The sequence below is a fragment of the Macrobrachium rosenbergii genome, chromosome 51 (genome assembly GCF_040412425.1).
Source record: "Macrobrachium rosenbergii isolate ZJJX-2024 chromosome 51, ASM4041242v1, whole genome shotgun sequence".
NCBI lineage: Eukaryota > Metazoa > Arthropoda > Malacostraca > Decapoda > Palaemonidae > Macrobrachium > Macrobrachium rosenbergii.
The window spans coordinates 6,217,410-6,238,796 of NC_089791.1; the positions used below are offsets into that span (position 1 = coordinate 6,217,410).

The 21,387-nt window shown below is 39.2% G+C and overlaps 1 protein-coding gene across 1 annotated transcript in view; it reads right to left on the reverse strand.

Annotated features, from left to right (window-relative positions):
* LOC136833126 (G-protein coupled receptor GRL101-like) overlaps positions 1–21,387 on the reverse strand; it is a 692,174-nt gene that overhangs the window by 207,063 nt on the left and 463,724 nt on the right. The window contains exon 10 of the mRNA XM_067094785.1: positions 17,287–17,398. Coding sequence (XP_066950886.1) covers positions 17,287–17,398 — 112 coding nt within the window. The remainder of the gene's footprint in view (positions 1–17,286; positions 17,399–21,387) is intronic.

Below are 21,387 nucleotides of genomic sequence, written 5' to 3' on the forward strand. Positions count from 1 at the left end.
TGAAAAACAACCTAGCCCCTGCAGTGCAGGACCCCGTGAAGAAAACCAACGTGGTCTACCAATACAAATGCGCTGTTCAGAAATGCCCTGGCGCCTACATTGGGATGACCACGATGAGATTTTCCAAGATCTCCTGCCACGCTCAGGAAGGTGCCATCCATAATCACGCTAAGAATATCCACAATATTAGAATAACCCGAAAGGACATAATTCCTAGTATAGGAATTATTGACAAGGCGACAGATCACCACCGCCTCCGCCTCCTGGAGGCCCTACACATCGGAAAAGAGAGACCTAGCCTCAATACCACGCAGGAGGTGTCCCTCCTCCTGACAGTAGCATGTAGGGTGCCGCCCGCCAGCACTTCAGAGCCAGATGAACAAACCAATCAGGTGGTGCCCCAATCTACTGACAGTGACCTTCCCCATACTACCTTCCCAGTCTCCAACGTCCGCATGCAGAGACCAGTTATGCATCGACCTCTGGGAGGACGGTTTGTCATGACCAGGCAGATGCAACAAACAAAGGAGGGAAAACAATGAAAAAGCCCTCACAACATGGGTTACCCGGGATTTATTTATAATATTGACAACCCCGTGAGTCAGGCTCTGGCAAAAGATAAAAACAAAGTAAAACAACCTGTTCCAAAAGAACAAGCCCACCCAAAATTGAGAATGAAACAATTAACTTTATAAACAAAAGTAGCTTTAAACAAGAAATAGGAAAAATAAAGATTCAGCAGGCAGAATAAAATACAAACATGACTTCCAAAAATCGGGTCACCAAGACAGCCTCAGATTTCTTTTATGCAACAAAATTAAAGTTCAAGAAACCAGTTCCTTATGCAGACGTGAACAGCCAGTTATCAGCCTCACGGAATAAAATAATAAGAACTGAGAAGACCATGGTAAAATCAATTCCACTGATGGTCCATCCACCTTTAACAAAACATGCTTAAAAGAGGGTCTGTTACCTTCCAACTATTCTATGCTCATGACCCATCCAACGTCGACTCAAAAAAAGGACCCTGCTTCAATGTCAGCTTCGGCAAAGGAACAAGACAGAGTCGACTCGATGATGAGCTGAAGAACTTGGATAAGATCACTGACAGAAAACATCAAAACAAAAAAACTTGAAGGTAGATGACAATTAGGGAACAAGGCCAACCAGCAGTTCATCGAGACTGTCACTTAACGTGACACCCCTTCACCTAAAAAGAAAAAAGGGGATTACGAATTTTTTTTACATATACGGGAATGTCAAAACCCATAAACCAGGAACCCATTAGCCAAAACAGAGCCAGATTCCTGTCACTAAGTACCAGCTAACGAAGAAATTGAATGCTATTTTGACCAGGTTCTTCCTGATGACCACAGTTTGGGGTCCTCTGCTGAGTTCAGATAGAAGCCCAAACAAAAGGGAAAACAACAAAAGGGAGGAGTTAATGATCGATATTAATTTATTTCCTCTTTACGAACATCAGGTCTGGAAAAACAAAAACATAATTCTAATGGCCAAAAGGCAGCACTAAGCAAAATTAAACATCCCAATTAGCATTTATAAACAAAAAGTAGCTTTAAACAAAAACGGCAAAAATCCACCCACAGCATGGCATACAAAAATAAAATACCAAACATACATCCTCCATCGGGTCACCAAGACAGCCTTCATGGGCAACAGGGACAAGACCCCACCAACCAGAATCATCCCGATGGAGTATATTGATGACACCTTCAGAGCCAGCATGGTTGAAGAAAAAGATGAGCATGTGGTCTTCCATGACCACAGTATGGTCAGACTCCACCATCGAACATTGCTCCGTGATCGTTTGCCTCCCCTTCCAATTTGATGTTCAAAAACTCGACCAACGAGCGACTCCAAAACCTGCCTTATACAAAACACTGCCGAACCTGGGCATGTGCCTACCAGAGACTGTGCCAAAGAAAAACGGCAGCTCACTGATCAAAACATCAAAACAAAAAAAAACTTGAAGGTAAGGAAGCAGCAATCCACTGAATTAGAACGTGGAACCAGGTTTTAATTAACCATCACTTAACATGACAAAAATGCATCTAAAAGAAAAAAAACTGATTATTTTTTTTTACCAGCAGGACCTCCTCCACTGCCAATATGAAGATATATATCTATTTTATAATATGTTATATATATAAATACAAAGAGGATATAGCAAGCTCTATATATAGTACCATATATATAAACGTCGTATTAGGATATGAAAAGGTTAAATTCATTTGATAATAATAATAATAAGACCAGCATAATAATAATAATAACAACCTAATGCAGTAGGATAATAATAATCAAACCAACATATTCTGATACAAATGCACTGTTAGAAATGCCCTTATATACATTGAGATGACCATGATGAGATTTTATATATATCCTGCCATATCAGGAAGGTGCCATCCATAATCATATAAGAATATAAATTTCTGACTCACATCTGATTGAACATAGGCCTAGTTAGGAATTATTGATAAGGCGACAGACCACCGCCGCCTCCGCCCCTGGAGGTCATAAAAGAGAGTTGGAACCTGAGCCTGAACACCATGCAGGAATTACCTCAAACTGAAGTGGCTTGCATACCAGCGTGGCCGGAAATGACCAATCAGGCAATGCCCCAATCTTGACAGCATTTCATCTGAATTATCCCAGTTTCTAAGTGAATAAGATAGAAATAATCAACATCGACAAGAACGTTTGGAACAGAAATAAATTTCTGACTCACTTCATGATCGAATCCAGGCCCTTTCAACTGAATGGGAAGGGACACCATAAACTAGGTCTATACAACCCAACTTCCACCAGAACAATTTGTCAATACCCTTCCTGAGAATGAACTGCTGATACGATTGGAATACCCATTGTTTATTAAAACCTAGAACAACACGTTCTAATCCAGTACGACAAATGTCCTTCCAAGAGGAGCAATTAAAGAGCCTGATGAAGACGCTTTTCGCAATAAAATGAATAATTCTGAAACCGATAGCTCTCACCATTCAGGCCAGGTTTTAATTAAAATTATAACCGGGACATTGAAGAAAATGATAAGAAGAATTGAGAAGACCTGATAAAATTATTACCAGCAGGAGCTGCCATCCTCTTTAACAAAACCCTTGAAGACGTCATTACTTTTACAATATAGTGTAATAATAAAATACAAAGAATAATAATAATAATAATAATGTCACAGAATAAAAATGTAATAATAATAACCCTAAAAATTTATTATTATAATTTAATAAAAATAATCAAGCTGCCTGATATTTTAATAAACACTGCTGGAAAATGCAAAATGAAGAAAACCAACTGGTAGACCAATACAAAAACACTGTTCAGAAATGCCCTGCGCCAACATTGGGATGACGTGTGAAATCTTGAGATTTTATGAAGATTACGATGCCACGTTTCAGGAAGGTGCCATCCATAATTACGCTAAGAATAAATCTGGCTATTCGTTTATTATCGTCAGTATAGGAGATTATTGACAAGCGTAACAGATCTGCACTAATCTAAACTAGACCATTTTTTTGGAGGTCACATGGGAAAAGAGGATCAGCCTCAACACCACGCAAAAGACGTCCTCCTCCTGACAGTGGCATATATGGCAAAGCCAGCACGTTTAGAGCCAGATGAACAAACCAATCACAATTAGCCCCAATCTACTGACAGTGACCTTCCCCAGTAATCCGATTGAGCCAAGTCTCCATTGTGCATCTGCAGAGTCCAGTGTGAGCATCGACCTCTGGGAACGGTTTAATCATCAAAGGGATGAGGTAGCCAATGAAAATTCAGTATCACAACATGGGACACCCGGGACATATATAAATATATATATCTGACAATATCTTCTTCTTCTTCTTTCTTTTAAGTGCTTTTATTCCCATTTTTGGCCAGCTAAATCTAAAACAACCCATTACAACCAAAACTTTTTTGATTTCCTTGAGAATGAACTGCTGATATATATATAAATATATATATATAATATCCGCTGCGCCCTTAGAACAATATATAAGATTCTGCACGAGAATGCGACAAATCCTGACTTCCATAAATATATACGGCAATCAAACGCCATATTTAACTTCGATTTCTTTTATGCAATAAAATTCATAATTCAAGAAACCAGTTATATATGCAGACTATGAACATCGGCCAGTTATTAGCAAATATCAGCCCTGACGAGAAGAAAATGATAAGAAGAATTGAGAAGATATATATAAAATCATTTCCATGATGCTGTCATCCTCTTTAACAAAACATATTGAAAGAGGGTATATATATATTCATGTAATATATATATATATATAATATATAATCAACCCTGTGATAATATTTAATAAACACTGCTGGAAAATTTTTCAAAATATTTACCGAAGCGATATTTTGAATAGATAATAAACACTAACGTCCCAGAGGCAAGATGCGAAGGACAAGAACTCAGGACTACAGTACGCGCTTTGAAATCTTGCACAAGTTTATGAATTACGATGCATCGTTTAGAACATCTGCTAAGCCCTAAGAAGTCCTAAATATAAATCTGGCTACGACGAACTTATTATCAACTAGCAAAACCTGATGCTAACTTAATCTAGAAAATATACTAGACCATAAAAGTTTTTTTTTTGGGGGGAGTTGGATAGGTGTCGGGAACATGGTGATGTGATAAACCAGTCATGCTTTTGTGGTAATTTTTTGGCAAAGGATTTGTATTTTAATAGCTTGAAAAACTAAATTCTCAATTTTCGCACTTTTTATGTATATCACAGCTTGCATCCAGTCCGAATTAAAGCTAAGCAGTTTTCACTGTGCATCTGGGGATTCGAACCAACGCACAGAGGTTCCAGTGAGAACATGCTTTGCAAGAATGCCACAGAAGAATCAAAGGGATGAGTTATATGATGAAATATATCTGTTGGAAGCAAATACATTTTACTAAAGCTGCTTAGATCCTTTAGAAACATCATATCGTAAGTATTTTGTTTTAACAATGTTTGGATTTTAGGCAAAAGTTGCTTCCCTTATTGTCCACTAGGATATACAGTAGGTCGTTGTGGATATCAAAAATGGCATGCATGCATATATATATGTATGTATATATATATATATATATATATATATATATATATATATATATATATATATATATATATATATATATATATATATATATATATATATATATACATATATATATATATATATATATATATATATATATATATATATATATATATATATATATATATATATATATATATATATATATATATATATATTGTTATATATATATTTGGCTGATAGTTTATTAATTAATTAATGCAATTTATATATTAATACATTACAAATTTAAGTGACAATTTTACAATTAACCTCAAAGACAGACAATTACTTAATTAAATGTCACCAGTCGGGGAAAAACAGCATATGGGATAACTATTTGCAACAAATGGATTACACCAACACCTTATTTCCCAATTGGTCGCGACAAAGAAAGAACAGTTTTTGAAATTACATGAATTTCACATCGGACGTACAGTCAAGTTTCCCCTTATCCAGAAAGTTATAAAACAACAGATGTTTACACCCGTATATCCATGGCCCAGTTTAGTACTGGCACAGATTTCTCTTCAAACAATGGGATCGAGAACATGCTTTAGCACTTATGCTACTAATTCCTACTTAGAAGAAGGAAAGGTTAGTGTCACAGCAATATGAATTATTCTTATCTGACTTCATAAAAGTAAATTGGTTATACCATTTTACTAAAGCTGCAAAGTGGTAGATCCTAAGGAAAATTGAAACATCATAGGAATCGACGAAAATTTATATTTTGTTTTAACAATGTTTGGGTTTTTAGGCAAAAGTTGATGATCATTGTCCACTAGTCTTGAAACTAGCTGGTTTGGATACAAAAGTACCAATGAAACAGTAAGAATGCATGCAATGAATTATATATATATATATGTCTCACATATCTCATATGTAGAATCTACTGGTCGTCTTTTACCAAACACATAGCTGTAATTCTAATAGCCTAATGCCCGGGCAGTCTTAATATTTGACAAAACATCGCCGAACTTTTTTAGAATGCTTGGAAAAAGGAAGCTTAAGACATCCTTCACACAAGAAATTGAAGAGACTTATGGTTTAGGCCCTAATGGGAGATGAACCCAGGTGTTATTTTTTAAAACCACCAGCCTATCTCTGCCGACCTGACGTCTCTTAGAAGGACAGAAAGTCTATTTCTGTCTTTTTTAGAATAATGTTCTTATTACAAGCTGAAAGAGACCAATCCTCACCATATTTATAAAGTGGGCAATCGTTTTTATTGCTTTTAGGCTGAAGGTATATATGTAGAATCTGTTGGTCACTTTTCTCCCCAGCAGATTTGTCCCATGCAGTCTAATAGCCACAATGGATCTACCTAACTCTAGATAGGATAAGAGCTTTTTTTTATATTACAGCTTGTAACTGTACTTAAAGCCGGACATCCAAACTATAATTGAGTGATGTTTTATACCTAGCCTAATAGTACATTTTATGGTCATTCCCTAGCCTAAGGGATCCTTGCACGACCTGACCACGAGAGAAGGACAATAAAAGCTACATTACAAGGTTTTCGTACAATTATACCTGTACTTTTTAGATATGATTTTTGAGCATATGATAAACCCATCCTCACCAGGTCTTAGGCCAAGTGGGCAATCGTTTTTATTGTTCTTTTACTGTAAGTTTACAATTTCTGTGTTTGGGTGTCACTGTACTCACGTGATTACTGTGGCTCGATGGAAAATGGAAAGGAAGAACTACTCCAATGTTAAGAGGGCATTGTGGCTGAGAAAGAGATCACACTATGTGTCTGGTAAAAGTGACCTGTAGACTCTAAGATGGTAAGGCACTGTGCCAAGAGGGCACTAGTGCCAGGATGATCTCATGGCTCTGCAACTACTGGTTACAGGTGGGCACATTTGTGGCTGGAGAGCATGTCAGCAATTTTATTGTCCGTACCCCTTTATATGCTGGATAGTCCAGTTATAGTCCTGGAGATCCAAACACCACCTCATCAGTCTCTTGTTTTGGTTTCTAAATTTGGTGAGATACTTGAGGGGATTGTGGTCCACAAGGACGGTCAGCGGGAATTGGTGGTCCACATGATAGGACTCAAAATGCTTAATTGCCAAGACCAGCCCCAGCAGCTCCTTCTCGATTGTGCTATACCTTGTCTGGGCTGGGTTTAGCTTCTTGGAGTAGTAGGTGACAGGATGGCGTATCTGGTCCTTTTCCTGGAACAGGACTGCCCCTACTCCGACGTCACTGGCATCCATGGTGAGGTAGAAGGGTCTATCATAGTCTGGTGTCCTGAGCACCGGCTTGCTGATGAGGGCTTCTTTGAGGCTGTCATAGGCTTTCTTGCACTCAGGCATGCAACAGAATTCCTGGCTGCCCCGAAACAGCTGAGTGATGGGGGCCGCCGCCTCTGAGAGGTTCGGGATAAATTGTCTGAAATACTGGACCATTCCCAAGAACCTCTGTGCATCCCATTTCGAGGTTGGATATGGCATCTCTCTGATGGCCTGGATGTTGGTGTCCTTTGTCTCAGGTTTCCGTTCCCTACGATGTGGCCTAAGTAGGTAATTTCTGCCACACCAAAATGGCACTTCTTCAGATTCACTACGAGGTTGGCCCTGCGTAGTGCTTCTAGGACTTGCTCCAGTACTTGCTGGTGCTCTTCCCAGGTCCGAGCAAAGATGATGATATCAAAAAGGTACACCACACAGTTGGGAATGCCAGCCAGGACCTCATTCATGAGCTGCTGGAAACAACTGGGCACATTCTTGAGTCTGAACGGCATGACCCTGCACTGGTAAGTGACCTGAAGGTGTTGTGAAGGTGGTGAGGGGTCTCGACTCTGGGATGAGCAACACTTGCCAACAGCCCTTTTCTAAGTCGTTCTTGCTGAGGAAAGGGGCTTGGCCAATGCTGTCCAGACATACCTCTATGAGTGGCAGGGGATAAGGTTCAGGCTTGGTCACCGTGTTCAGTTTCCTGAAGTTGATGCATAGCCTATCCCCAACCCCCTCCTTGGGGCCAGCACCACTGGCGAGGACCAGCAACTTCGGTTCTTCTCTATTAATCCTAGGTCCAGCTGGAGTTGCACCTGAGCTCTTATTCTCTTGGCCCGCTGAGGGTTTACCTGATAATAGGCTTGCGCGATTGGCCGGGCAGAGTCTCCAGGTGGATGGTGTGCTCCACCATGGAGGTGCAACCCAGCTCATCCCTGACAGAGAGGAGTCCAAACATCCTTGCGCCGGTTTTCATCCAGGCCAGGGATAATGACAGTGAGGTTAGCCAGCACTTAGGAGTTGGTCTCAGGCAGAGGGACTCTCTCGACCAGCCCTATGGTGATTCCTGCTGCTGGGAGCTCTAGGGGGTTTCCTGGGGTTCTCCTCGCTCCTTGAAGGGCTTCAGGAGGTTAATATGGAGCCACTTGGCCCTCCTCTTGCCGCAGTCCACCAGGTAGTTTAGCTGTCCCTCTTGGCTAGTATCCGGTGAGGTCCTGTAAACTGGGTCTCCAGGGTGCCCAGGCGCAGCACTAGGACCTGGTCTCCTACCTCGAAACTGCGAGACCTGGCCTCCTTGTCCACTTGGATCTTTACCTGCTCTTGGGAGGCTGCCTCATGCACTTGAGCGATGGCCCAGGCGACCCTGAGGATCCGCTGTATGTGGGGAAGATTCTCTGCCCATGCGGCTTTCTCCGGCTCTGCCCAGGCCTCATACAAGATGTCCAGGGGACCCCTGGTGGAGTGGGCAAACAAAAGCTCAAATGGACTGTACCCTAGGGTCTCTGGTGGTGCCTGGCAGATGGCAAACAAGGCGTAGGGCAGATTATCTTCCCAGCTTGACCTGTTCTCCTCTGCTAAGAGGGAGAGAGTGGTTCCGAGAGTCTGATGGAAATGCTCGATTATCCCTTGGCTCTTGGGGTGATATGGTGTGAGTGAAGATGGGTGACCCCATGGGTAGTCATGGCATCTCGAAACTCCCTCGACATAAAGTGCCGACCTTCATTGCTCTGGACCATGGCCGGGAACCCGAACTGGCAGAAGAACCAGATCAAAGCCCTGACAGTATTCTTCGAGCTTGTGCTGTGCACTGGGAATGCTTCTGGATACTGGGTGAACTGGTTGATAATGGAGAGGACATGAGTGTTCCCAGTTTTCGTCTTCTTTCGCCCCTCTCGGGGTGTAGAAGTCTATCACCACATCTTGGAAGGGGACACCGATGGAGGTTATGTTCTGTAGCAGGGCCTTGGGAACCACTTTGTTTGGTTTTCCCGCAATTTGGCATGAGGGGCAGGAGGCGACATAGGTCTTCACAGATCTCCGCCATCCTGGCCAATAAAACCTCCCCTCCAGCAATTTAGCGGTGTGGTTGACTCTGAAGTGGCCTCCCAGCCAGTCCGTCATGTGCCAGTTGGAGCACTTGGACCTGCAGTTTCCTAGGCCCGACCACCACTTGGTGGATGACGTCTGCTGGCTCTTCCATTCCCTGAGAAACTTGGAAGAGGATGCCATCTTTGAGTAGGTAGCCTTCTTTTGTCAGGTCCCTAAGTTGCTCCTCCTGGGTGAATGTCCCTTCTCATAAGGGTAGGAGCTCGTCATCCCCATGCTGACCAGCTATGAGTTGTGACTCTTCAATTCTGGCACCTTGGCAGCCGCTCCAGTGATCATTAGGGTGCTCACCCCGGGAGTGGAATTTTTATCCTCCTCTGATAGGGATGCCTCCTGCAAACAGGGGATGCTACCCAGCTCTGTTTGGTGTGGGGGCCCTCCTCATAGCATGGCGGTGGAGAGGCGATTTGTCGTCAGCAGGTGAGGTCATGCAGCGTAAGGGCACGGCTTGGGGAGACGCCACATTAGATCCCTCCCAATCAAGAGGTTGCAGCCCTCCTTTATGGAACCAACCACCCCTAGTCGATGCTCTCTGGGGCCCCATGGGGTGTTCTACTGGAGCTGCACAGTGGGAATGTCGGCTGATTTCCCCTCAACCCATCCTATAGTCCAGTGCTCATCTTCCCATATGTCTGCGCCAACCTGGTACCTGAAGATCGGCAATGAGACTGACATCTGCTCCTGTATCCAGCAGGGAGAGCATTTCCTTTGGAGGCTGGGAGCTGTCACTGGCGGAGACGGAGAAACCCCCTGAAGTTGGCCCACTCCCGTGGATGTTGGGCGCAGGCAATGAGGCCCACAGTCTTTACGTGATACTTTGGGCATGTAGGGGATCAGGCATTCCAATGGCCGGGGTGGCCACAATCCTTACAGGAACCCCTTTGAGGTGCCGAGCTTCCTGCCATGGCGAGGGGTTTTGAGGCTGGTTGGGAAATGGATGGAGGAGCTGTCTTGTTGCTTTTGAGCGGCAACTTGCTGGTGCCGAGCTTGTACCTGCACTCAGCTTCAGCGTGCCCCACCCTCTTACAGTAGGTGCACATAGGTTTGCTCAGCAGTCCATTCTTCGGGCGAGTTGAGCCTGAGAGGTAACCAGGTGGCACTATGCGCAGCTGAGATGTGCTGTGGGACTGGTTGAAGGTTTCCCATGAATCGGCCCTGCAGCAGGCTTCCACAAGGGTGGTGGGCTGCTTATCATTGAGATATACAGCAAGGGACCCAGGCACACATTGGTAAAGGTCCTCCAGCATGGTCCGATTAAAGAGGTCCTCAAACATAGTGCAAGACAAGGAGTTCAAACCAGCTGGTACCAGACTGGGTCTTGTGACAGGCCCATTCAGTCCAGGACCAGCCGACTTCCTTAGCAAGACCTCGGAACTGCTGTCTCCATTTCTCTGGGGATATTTCGTAGGCCTTCATGATGACTCTACGCACTTCAACCATGTTGCCTCTCTGGCTCTTCTCCAGTGAGCGAAGGACTGCCTTAGCTTTTCCCTCCATGTGCTTGGCTAGTACTAAGGCCCTCTCTGTCTTGATGGTGCTGTAGTTATCGAAGAGTGCCTCGATTTCCTCCAGCCATGCTTCTGGCTCGTCCTCAGTCCACTTTGGGATGAGGGAATTAATGCTCGAGATTGGAGCATTCGGGGCAGCAGTTGTGGGGCTGGAAGCTTGCTGTCTAGCCATAGCTTCAGCATTTTCCTTTTTTGCTCTTTCCAGCTTGAGCTCCTTTTCTCTTTGAAGGCTAACTCATGCTGCCTTCTCCTGTCTTCTCTTTCATCTCCCAGCTGCTTCTGCTCGGCTTCATATGCCCTCCGTTTTTCTTTATACCTCCTCTGTTTGGCCTCATAATTCCTCTGTTCGAGTCTTTCTTCCTTCTCTCGCTTGGCCAAGTCATCCATCTGCTCCTTGTCCCACGTGGTGAGGTCCAATCCGGTGAGACCTGCTGCTGTCCCCAGCTCCATGCAGGCTTTATAATTCTCTGATGCCATGGTTCTGGTGGGGAAGGGCGTCTATCCGGGTCGACTGAACGTACTTGGGCAGCAAGGAAGTGTCCCTCAGATTTAGGGTGACTCTTCAGGGATGTGGCACCTTTTCAATAAGGTGGCACTGTGGTTGGGTGTGCCATGTAAAGGTCACACTGGTGGCACTCAGTATCCTCAGGTACTGGTGTAGGTTAGGTACCAAAAGGACTTTTCTTTTTTCTTCTAGTTTGTTTGCTTGGTGGCAATAAGGTGCCAGAGTGTTCCTAGGAACCCTTTATTTGTAACAAATCAGTGAGAGAGAAAGGGAAGGTAAGGGAGGGAGAGAGATGTAAGCTATTTGGTTGATGACAGTGCTTCAGATTAGTGGCATTGTGGAAGGAAAATTGAATTGTGGTTGCTTTTGAGGCCCTCATGAGTGTCTGGTTCCAGTACCCGCTGTGCTACAACCCCTTCTCATGCAGAGGGGAAAGGCTGCCTTCTGCTTTAAAAGTCTGACCGACAGTTTCTAATTGTAATTAAAAGACTCATCAATTTGTGGGACAGAGGTGAGTTACAGTTAAATTTTCTAACTGTAATTAATCTTAACTTGTCCAGAGAGAGAGAGAGAGAGAGAGAGAGAGAGAGAGAGAGAGAGAGAGAGAGAGAGAGAGAGAGAGAGAGAGAGAGAGATATTCAGCCAGCCAATTTGTGCTGCCTGAGAAAATTTAAGTAAAATTTTTATAACTGCACACTGGCAGGGTTCTTATTGGAAGATACGTCTTCTTGGGCTCTCTTAGGGGATTGGGTTAGCAATCGTAACTTTCCTGGTAGCCCGAGTCATACGTCTTACTCTGAGGAGTTATGATTAAAATTATAAGTTCTTTTTCTTTATATGATTTCTTACACCAGTGAATTTGTATAGGAACTTGTTATACTGTATATTTCCTAACTAAGACCTATCATTCCCTGACTAAATTATATCTTGTTTTTATCTATTGTATGGAACCCTATCCGAGTTTCTATCTGTCGCAGTTTATGTCTGGCTAAGATTTTGAGAGGTGGGTTACTACGCACAACAAAGTAGTCCCAAAATGGCAATGAGGCAGAGGCTAAAGGTGACTGGTGCTACAAACCAATCACACAAACAATAACAACAAAGGTTTTAAGATGGCAGATGGACATGGGGAGCTGTCAACTAGGGCTCTCAAAATGTTGGACGAATCCCATTAGCACAAAGCAAATTCAAAACAAATGTGGCTGAGCGGCAGTCTCAGCGGATGAATACACGATGTCTTGAGGTGCATTTGTCTACAACTGAATCACTCAAAGCACTCAAATTCCTCTCACAAAATGAATGAAGCAAATGCAGGAATACAGATTTACTCTAAATACACCAACAATGCAAAGGATTTTACATTAATGAGATGGAAAACGAAATTACTTTGAACTATGCTTTTTTTTTTTTTTTCTCACGGAATTAATGCCGTCTGCTTATGCAGTGGCCACTAGCAAGACAAGGAAATGGATTCGTGACGTCCTGACGGAACTACATTTACTTTATTTAAAAAAAAAATGCAAATTATTAAGAAAGTAACTATTGCTGTTCGTTTGCTCTATTAATGACATGGGATTTTGAGATGCTTCCTGCTATCTGAACACTTATTAACTCCATTATGCTCGATCGGACCTCTCCGTAGGGGTACGTGGTTAATGCTTTTGAAATTCAACGAACTCCGCAAATTTTGTTCCCTACCTACGAGAGACATGTTAGGCACACTTTCTCCGTTCTTTGTCGTGCTCTAGTTAACTCATTCAAAAATCAATATCATGCATTAATCCCTGGCCGGGGAAAATAGCAAAATATTAATAATGACACGTTAACTCTGCCAATGACCATCGCTGGAATGAAGAACCCACGGTATCTGAATGCGGCAAAAGTGCTTCTTTTCAGGTTATGTAAATTGTTAATTATAACTGCTCTCAATGCACACTTTCCTAACTATGCTAATTTCTTAATTATAAACTGGTATTCTTATTATTATTATGCCTTGTCCTGTCCCCTTGTTTAGAAGAATAGCATGAAATTAAATATCTGACTTTTCTCTTTGGAATTAATGTGTAATTAATTTTTACTCAAGATTCTTTTCTCTAAATTAATTAGATCCTAGGCTAGATTGCCAATGTTATGTGTGGGGTTTGGCTGATGAGTTTATTGATTAATTAATGCAATTTATGGGGCCCTGCATCGCCAAGGAGACACGTAACCTGTCAATTAAAGTTACAGTTAACCTCAAAGACAGAAAATTACTTAATTAAATGAGGTTGCCAGTCGGGGAAAAATAATATATGGGATAACAGATTACTCTGCAACAAATGGATTACATCAAACCCCTTAATTCCCAATTGGTCCTGACAAAGAAAGAATGTGCGGTTATAGCAAGGAAATTACATGAACTTTCACCCACGTCGGACACATTCAAGTTTCCCCTTGCTTCAAGTAAAGTTATAAAACAACGGATGTCTGTATTATTGTATATCGTACACAATTTAGTACTGGTACAGGCTATTTCTCTTCCGAACAATGGGATCAAGACACAGGGCTGCCTGAAATTTACTTACTTAGCCTTCCCTAATTCCTACTTACTGCACGGGAATAGTAGTATCGCTAAGCAATATTAATTATTCTTACACTAGACTTCATAAAAGTAAATTGGTTATACCATGTTCTCGTAGATGGTGGCGAAGTGGTGAAACAAAGGAAAATTGAAATCAGGAAGAGATACTAGCAAGTCGACGAAAATTTGCAAATTTCAAACTTACCGTTGATGTGGGTTGCTTGCTCATGCAACTGACAATCAGAAGTCTTGAAACTAGCCGGTTCGGCTCACTAGTACCAATGAAACAGTGAGAGGGCAAGCACAAAGAATTAGTTACACACAATGCATGTGTCTCGAGTGATCTCAAGGCTCTCTCTGACCCGTATCCAGTCAAACATGGCGGCTGTAGCGCCAGTATGCCTATGCTTTGGGCAGTCTGAAAATTTGACAAAACATCGCCAAACATAGAATAGGGAAAAAGGAAGCTTAAGACCACCTTCACTAGAGGTTACTTGGTGAAAACCCTCCTTTTGGGTTTAGGCCCCTAATGCTAATTATTCCTGCTAAAGACGTTATTTTTTTTTTTTTTTTAAAAGACTCAGCCTATCTCTGCCCGTGAAGCGTCCTTAGCATAGACAGAGACGTCTTTCTGTCTTTGTTAGAATAATATTCTTATATATATATATATATATATATATATATATATATATATATATATATATACATATATATATATATATATATATATATATATATATATACATATATATATATATATATATATATATATATATATATATATATATATATATATATATATATATATATATATATATATATATATATATATATACATATATATATATATATATATATATATATATATATATATATATATATATATATATATATATATATATATATATGTGTGTGTGTGTGTGTGTGTGTGTGTGTGTGTGTGCGCACATACAAGAGTATAAGATTTAAGAGAAAATTTAACATAATTATAAAAAAATCGAATTCATGACGTCCATAAAACTTACTCACAGCACATTTCACAGTGCACTGAGAACTTGGGAAAAAATTAGCAGCTGATTTTGTGGCATCATAATGTGTTTCACAAAAATTCAACATTTATTACTTGATTGAGTTCTTTGAAGTATTGCTTTTCACATCGTCTCGCAATATCTATTGTTGGCAACAAAGACGGCCAATGTGGTGGAATTACTTTTCCCAACAGTTTTCTCATTTATCTTGTAAGATGTCTTTTCTTTGTCGGGAAGCAGAAGAGTTTGGTCGAAGTTCATTACCAAGAAGCCACGATTACACTGTAATTAACTCGGACCAAATTATGCTATATCCTAGCCGAAAGTAATAATCATAGAAGTGATTAAAATGAAGAAAAATCATATTCCTATTTTCGCCCATTTATAACAATAAATAAACTTTACACTGTTGAATTTTCATCCTGAACAGCTTGACTGCCAGTTAATAAATATATATGATGAGCCACTGGATAACCACCTGACAAACATAACAGCCGCCTGGATACCCAGGAAATTCAATAAGCGTGGCGTAACCAACTTCATTACTAACACATTCAGCTTTAAAACGAACTTACTTGATGAATGTTAGAGATTTCACCTCATGAATAATAAATTGCGTTTGGCATTCAAGTAAACCCTTTTTTTCTACCTGCCCATCAATTCCATTTCCAGTCCAAATTGGATTAACAGCTGCCGAATCGCATTTCTTTGAGACTACTCTGATCGGGGACACCACCGAAAGGGTTTTGCTCGACCCGAAAACTTTTAGACTACTCAGTTTTGTATTTTAGCTAAATACTTGAAAGCTTCAACAGATTCAGTGATATAGAGAAGTTCCCAGCCTAGACATACGAGCTTATTTGGGAAGCAAAATTTTCACGAAATGAGAATTTTCGTGAGAAATGAACAAATTAGGGAAATTACGTTGTACGAAAATAATCAGAGAAAAGTCAGAATGGAGAGTATGGCTTCTGCGATACTTGTTCTTTAAACATTACTGAACTACGAGCAGAAAGAGATTACACTTTAAGACCATTTGAAAGGCTGCCAGGAAGGGATAACCTTCTTCAATACATAATTCCTGGAAATGTCCATAAAACTACCGCATGAGGTAGATCAAATCTGTAAACAAAGCGACGTAAACCATTTTATAAAACAAAAACAAAAACAAAATCTATTTAATAAATTCACTCATATTTCCCTTTCCCACAAAGTATAAAAAAAATAATAGTCAGCTTGGCAGGGCCTGCTTAGCCTGGCCTTAGCCAATAAAATTTTCAAGAGATCACATAGTGATGCTGGAATATAATGGGCAACAGTCACATTACATTAAACATTCTATAGTATCTGGGAATTGCACTGTTCCTCAGGATCTGGAACCTCCATAAGGTCTTCATTCAATTGACTTCATTCTGAGTCATCATTACAAAATTACTGTTCCGACTGCCTGTTTCACAAGAAAATTTTTTTTTTAAAGCGTTATTATTCACTCGCATTTTTACGCACAAAAAAAATTAACAGGGAAAATTTACAATTAGCTACAGCATAATGTGCTAGTATCTAATCTTCCTCCGAAGATATGTGTCATTATAGGCGTCAGCAGCAACATATTCTCTATACCGTTGGGCTTCCGAATTGAGGCTGTACCGTTATTATGTATATTGAGTCCAGACTGGACGTCACAAGCTTTTGGAATATCAAAAACTCTTCCAAGGACATTCGTCAAGAGGCAAGGGGAATGAGATTAAGAAATTCATCCCTTCTACACAACAATCAACCTATGGAAACACACACACACACACCCACACACACATATATATACATGAATAAATTATTGATATGATGTAAATTTCTTCCAGTTACTTTTTTTCTATTGTTGTTGCATATTAACAATAAGCTTAGCACACCGGTATCCATTCTACAGTAATTTAATTGTAAGTCTGCGTTATAATAAAAATGCCTTGCAAAATACTAACTCATTCATGTTAAAATCTCTTAACACACACATGTATATATATCTAATTACAAAAAAACAGTAACAAATTTTCGCACCAGTAAAGAATATTTTTTCTTGAACATTTTTCTTCAAGTGGTGCAGAGGTGGTGAAAAACATAACTCATTCCTAAAATACTAAAGAAAACACTCAACAAGAGCAACTTACTTTTAAGCAAGAGCAAAAAAAAAAAAAAAAAATGTGCGAGTACTCACAACCGGTTGATGTTAATCTCGATATCAGGGAAGTAGCGGAGGCCTAATCCGGAGCAGTTGGCATCCAGGTGGTGGCAAAGACATTCTGGTACTTCGTGGGAGCACTCGAAAGCTGGAAAGAGAAGACATTTATCTGACGTACTTTTACTATTTAGTAGGAAGGTTCTTCAAGTATGTGTGTATGTATGTATGTCTATATATATATATATATATATATATATATATATATATATATATATATATATATATATATATATATATATACTGTATTTATATATATACATATATATATGCATGTATATATATATGTATATATATATATATATATATATATATATATATATATATATATATATGTGTGTGTGTGTGTGTGTGTGTGTGTGTGTGTGTATATAACTGAATCACGAAAATATGGAACGTGATGAATATATAAATAAAGACAAAATCCACGAAGGTAACCGAAACACTAGAGTGCTGCGAGGCCTTTCGACTCTTCCGTCCTTTACTTAGCAGACTGAAGACATATAACAGTAAGTTTACAAAGAAAGCTCATATATATGACAGATGGGGGTTATAAAGGAAAAATATGTACCTGGAATCCAACACAATTGAAGAATTAGTAGAACTGCCAAAACAGGGTTAAATATTTAAGAGGTTTTACAAAGGATTAGGCTCAACCGTTCAGAAGCAGGAACAGGACAATTAAAAGATTATACAAGGGCGTGACTGTCCACCCAAAAAATATTAGTACAACAAAATAATTCTCTTTTTTGTAAACATTAATAATATTTGCAAGATGAACATTTTTACAAATAAAAAATTATATTAAACATACGGATACATATAAGGTAACTAATTTGTAATTAAGTCAGTGATTTTATCTTTTAGGTCATTCTTGAACATTTTTCTAATACAGAAGTCCAAATAATACATGCCAGGGCTAAGGTTAAAATTACAGCTGGAAGTAAGCTGGATAATATATATATATATACGGACTCCAATAGATTTCTTGAAGAGAAATCTTCCGATCTGGCAATCACTGAACTTTCAGTCCAATTCATCCTGTGAGAGTTTTTACTTAAATGAATGAATATAGCATTGGATGTTTGTCCAGTTTTGACTGAATACTTATGTTGCTTAATACGTACATCTAAATCTTTATAGTGGTATAGGTATGTTGACGATATTTTAGCTGTTTTGCCTGCTGGTATTGATGTACATGATTTACTTTCTAATTTTAATAACCAGTTACCATCCATTAAGTTTACTTTAGAATTAGAAAAAGACAAATGCCTCCCTTTCTTAGATTTTTTAATACATAGAGAACCATTTCAATGCAAATTCAGTATTTATAGGAAACCAACCAACAACTTAACTTATGTCCATTTTTATTCAGGCCATCACCTGAACATAAAAATATCAATTTTTTTTCTATGTTTTTACGAGCTTTGCGCATTGTCAGTTCCAAGTATTTGGATCAAGAAATTGAATACATAAGAAAAATAGGGACAGATTTATGTTATCCTTCACATATACTAGATATTTGTTATAACAAAGACCACAAAAAGTTTTATAGTGAAAGTAACATGGAGAAAGAAACCCCTAAGAACATTCTTAGCTTGCCTTATTTTAGTGATTTTGAAAACATAACATCATTGTTAAAACCTTTTAATGTCAACCTCGTTTTTTCCTATAATAACACACTCAAAAGAATGTTAATAAAAAATAGCCCTAAAGAAAACAACAACATAATATATAAAATTCCACGTTTGCATTGTCCCTCTTTTTATATTGGCCAATCTAGCAACGATTTAGATGTATGTATTAAGCAACATAAGTATTCAGTCAAAACTGGACAAACATCCAATGCTATATTCATTCATTTAAGTGAAAGCTCTCACAGAATAAAGTGGACTAAAAGTTCAGTGGTTGCCAAATCGAAAGATTTCTCTTCAAGAAATCTACTGGAGTCCGTTATTATTCAGCTTACTTCCAGCTGTAATTTTAACCTTAGCCCTGGCATGTATAATTTGGACCCCTGTATTAGAAAAATGTTCAAGAATGACCTAAAAGATAAAATCACTGACTTAATTACAAATTAGTTACCTTATTTTCTATGTGTCCGTGTGTTTAATATAATTTTTTATTTGTAAAAATATTCATCTGGCAAAAATTGTCGTTTACAAAAAAGAGAATTATTTTGTTGTACTAATATTTTTTGGGTGGACAGTCACGCCCTTGTATAATCTTTTAATTGTCCTGTCCCTGCTTCTGAACGGTTGATCCTAATCCTTTGTAAAACCTCTTAAATATTTAACCCTGTTTTGGCAATTCTACTAATTCTTCAGTTGTGTTGGATTCCAGGTACATATTTTTCCTTTATAATCCCCAGCCGTCATATATATGAGCTTTCTTTGTAAACTTACTGTTATATTTCTTCAGTCTGCTAAGTAAAGGACGAAAGAGTCGAAAGGCCTCGCAGCACTCCAGTGTTTCCCTTTCCTTCGTGGATTTTATCTTTATATATATATATATATATATATATATATATATATATATATATATATATATATATATATATATATATATATATATAGTATGCAGGTATCGTTGAATTCGATGGCTTTATGATTATTGATCAACTTTTTATTAGTTTCACAATACTTTCTAAATCTCCTACGCTCTTCCAAATGCTGATGATGGATAAAGAAACGAAGATTAACTTCTTTACTGGGAACACAACACCACAGCTGTTCTGTCACTTGTCGTGACCTCCATTATCTTTGCGTTCTGTTGTTTTATTACATGGTACGGACGGAGTTGTAGCTTCCATAAACATTAACAATACATTTAAATACAGTACAATAAAATAAAAAAATATGATTTTAATCGAATTTAATGTGCAAAAGTAACACATTACAATAAGATTTACAATAACCAAACATTTTTTAGGTGAACTACATATCGGGCGGGAATATCTTTTTAGTACAGCGTAGAGTAAAATAAAATCTGTGCACAGATGATGAACTTTGATGCTGTGTCTGAATGAGATCATCCAAATTTCAAAGTAATGCCTAAAACGAAAATGTAAAATGTCTGAGCATCTGCTTATGCGGGAGCTGGAATAATTCTTTAGTTTTGCCTTTTTGCATCTTTTCAAGCCAGTTGTACATAGATCTGCGCTTATGAAAGACTGTACCAAATGCAAAAGAAATTATTTTAACATGTGAGTGCGTGTGTGGAGGTGGGTGTTTGTGTGGACAGAAAGTAAAAGCCAAAGTTTTAGGCGAAGAGTTGCTCATCCACCAAGACAGTAAAAAGAGACAGTTCAGATGTATATTAAGGTCTTCCAAGAAAATACCGGTACGAGCGTGTGTGTATGAAGTAATGAATTATTCATGTTCTTCACCAGTGTAAATGAGGTCATAATAATGTAGTCATACAAAAACTGAATGGACAAAAACACATAATATAGCAGAAAGCATGATTACATAGTTATGTAATACATAAAATTAATAAATAAATACGCTAAATTAATCAAGGAAAGTATGATTTCTATGTACTCTAATGTCGGGAACTCAGCCAGTTTTCAGCAGCTATTATACAGATCAAGGTCTGAGAACAATGATTTTACAGCCGACACGAAGCAAAGAAGCTTTAATGAAAAGAAGCATTAAATGAGGGGATTTAAAAGGCCCCAATTACCCATAGCAAATGTCCTTTGAGCCGGCTGTGCGTCTCACCTCGAGTGACTGAAAGACGTCGGAACTTTTCAAAGCAATACAAGAGAATAAAGCCCCTTATATGAAAAAAGTTTGGCGCCCACATTAACATTTTTCAAAAAAGTTTCGATGTTTCCCATACAGGACGTGTAATGACTCGCAAATAACAAAATGTATCGTCCCATTTCGATAAAATTTTCATGTAACTCCAAGTTATGTGATATGCACTACATACCATTTAATCAGCAGCGTGAACGAAACAAGGTGATCCGGGCGAAAACTTCTGCTCCACTCCACAGTTTCCGAGTCAGGCCTACTAGTTTCTAAAAACATCGGCTGTCATTTATCATCATACATAAAAATAATACAAGACCTGGCC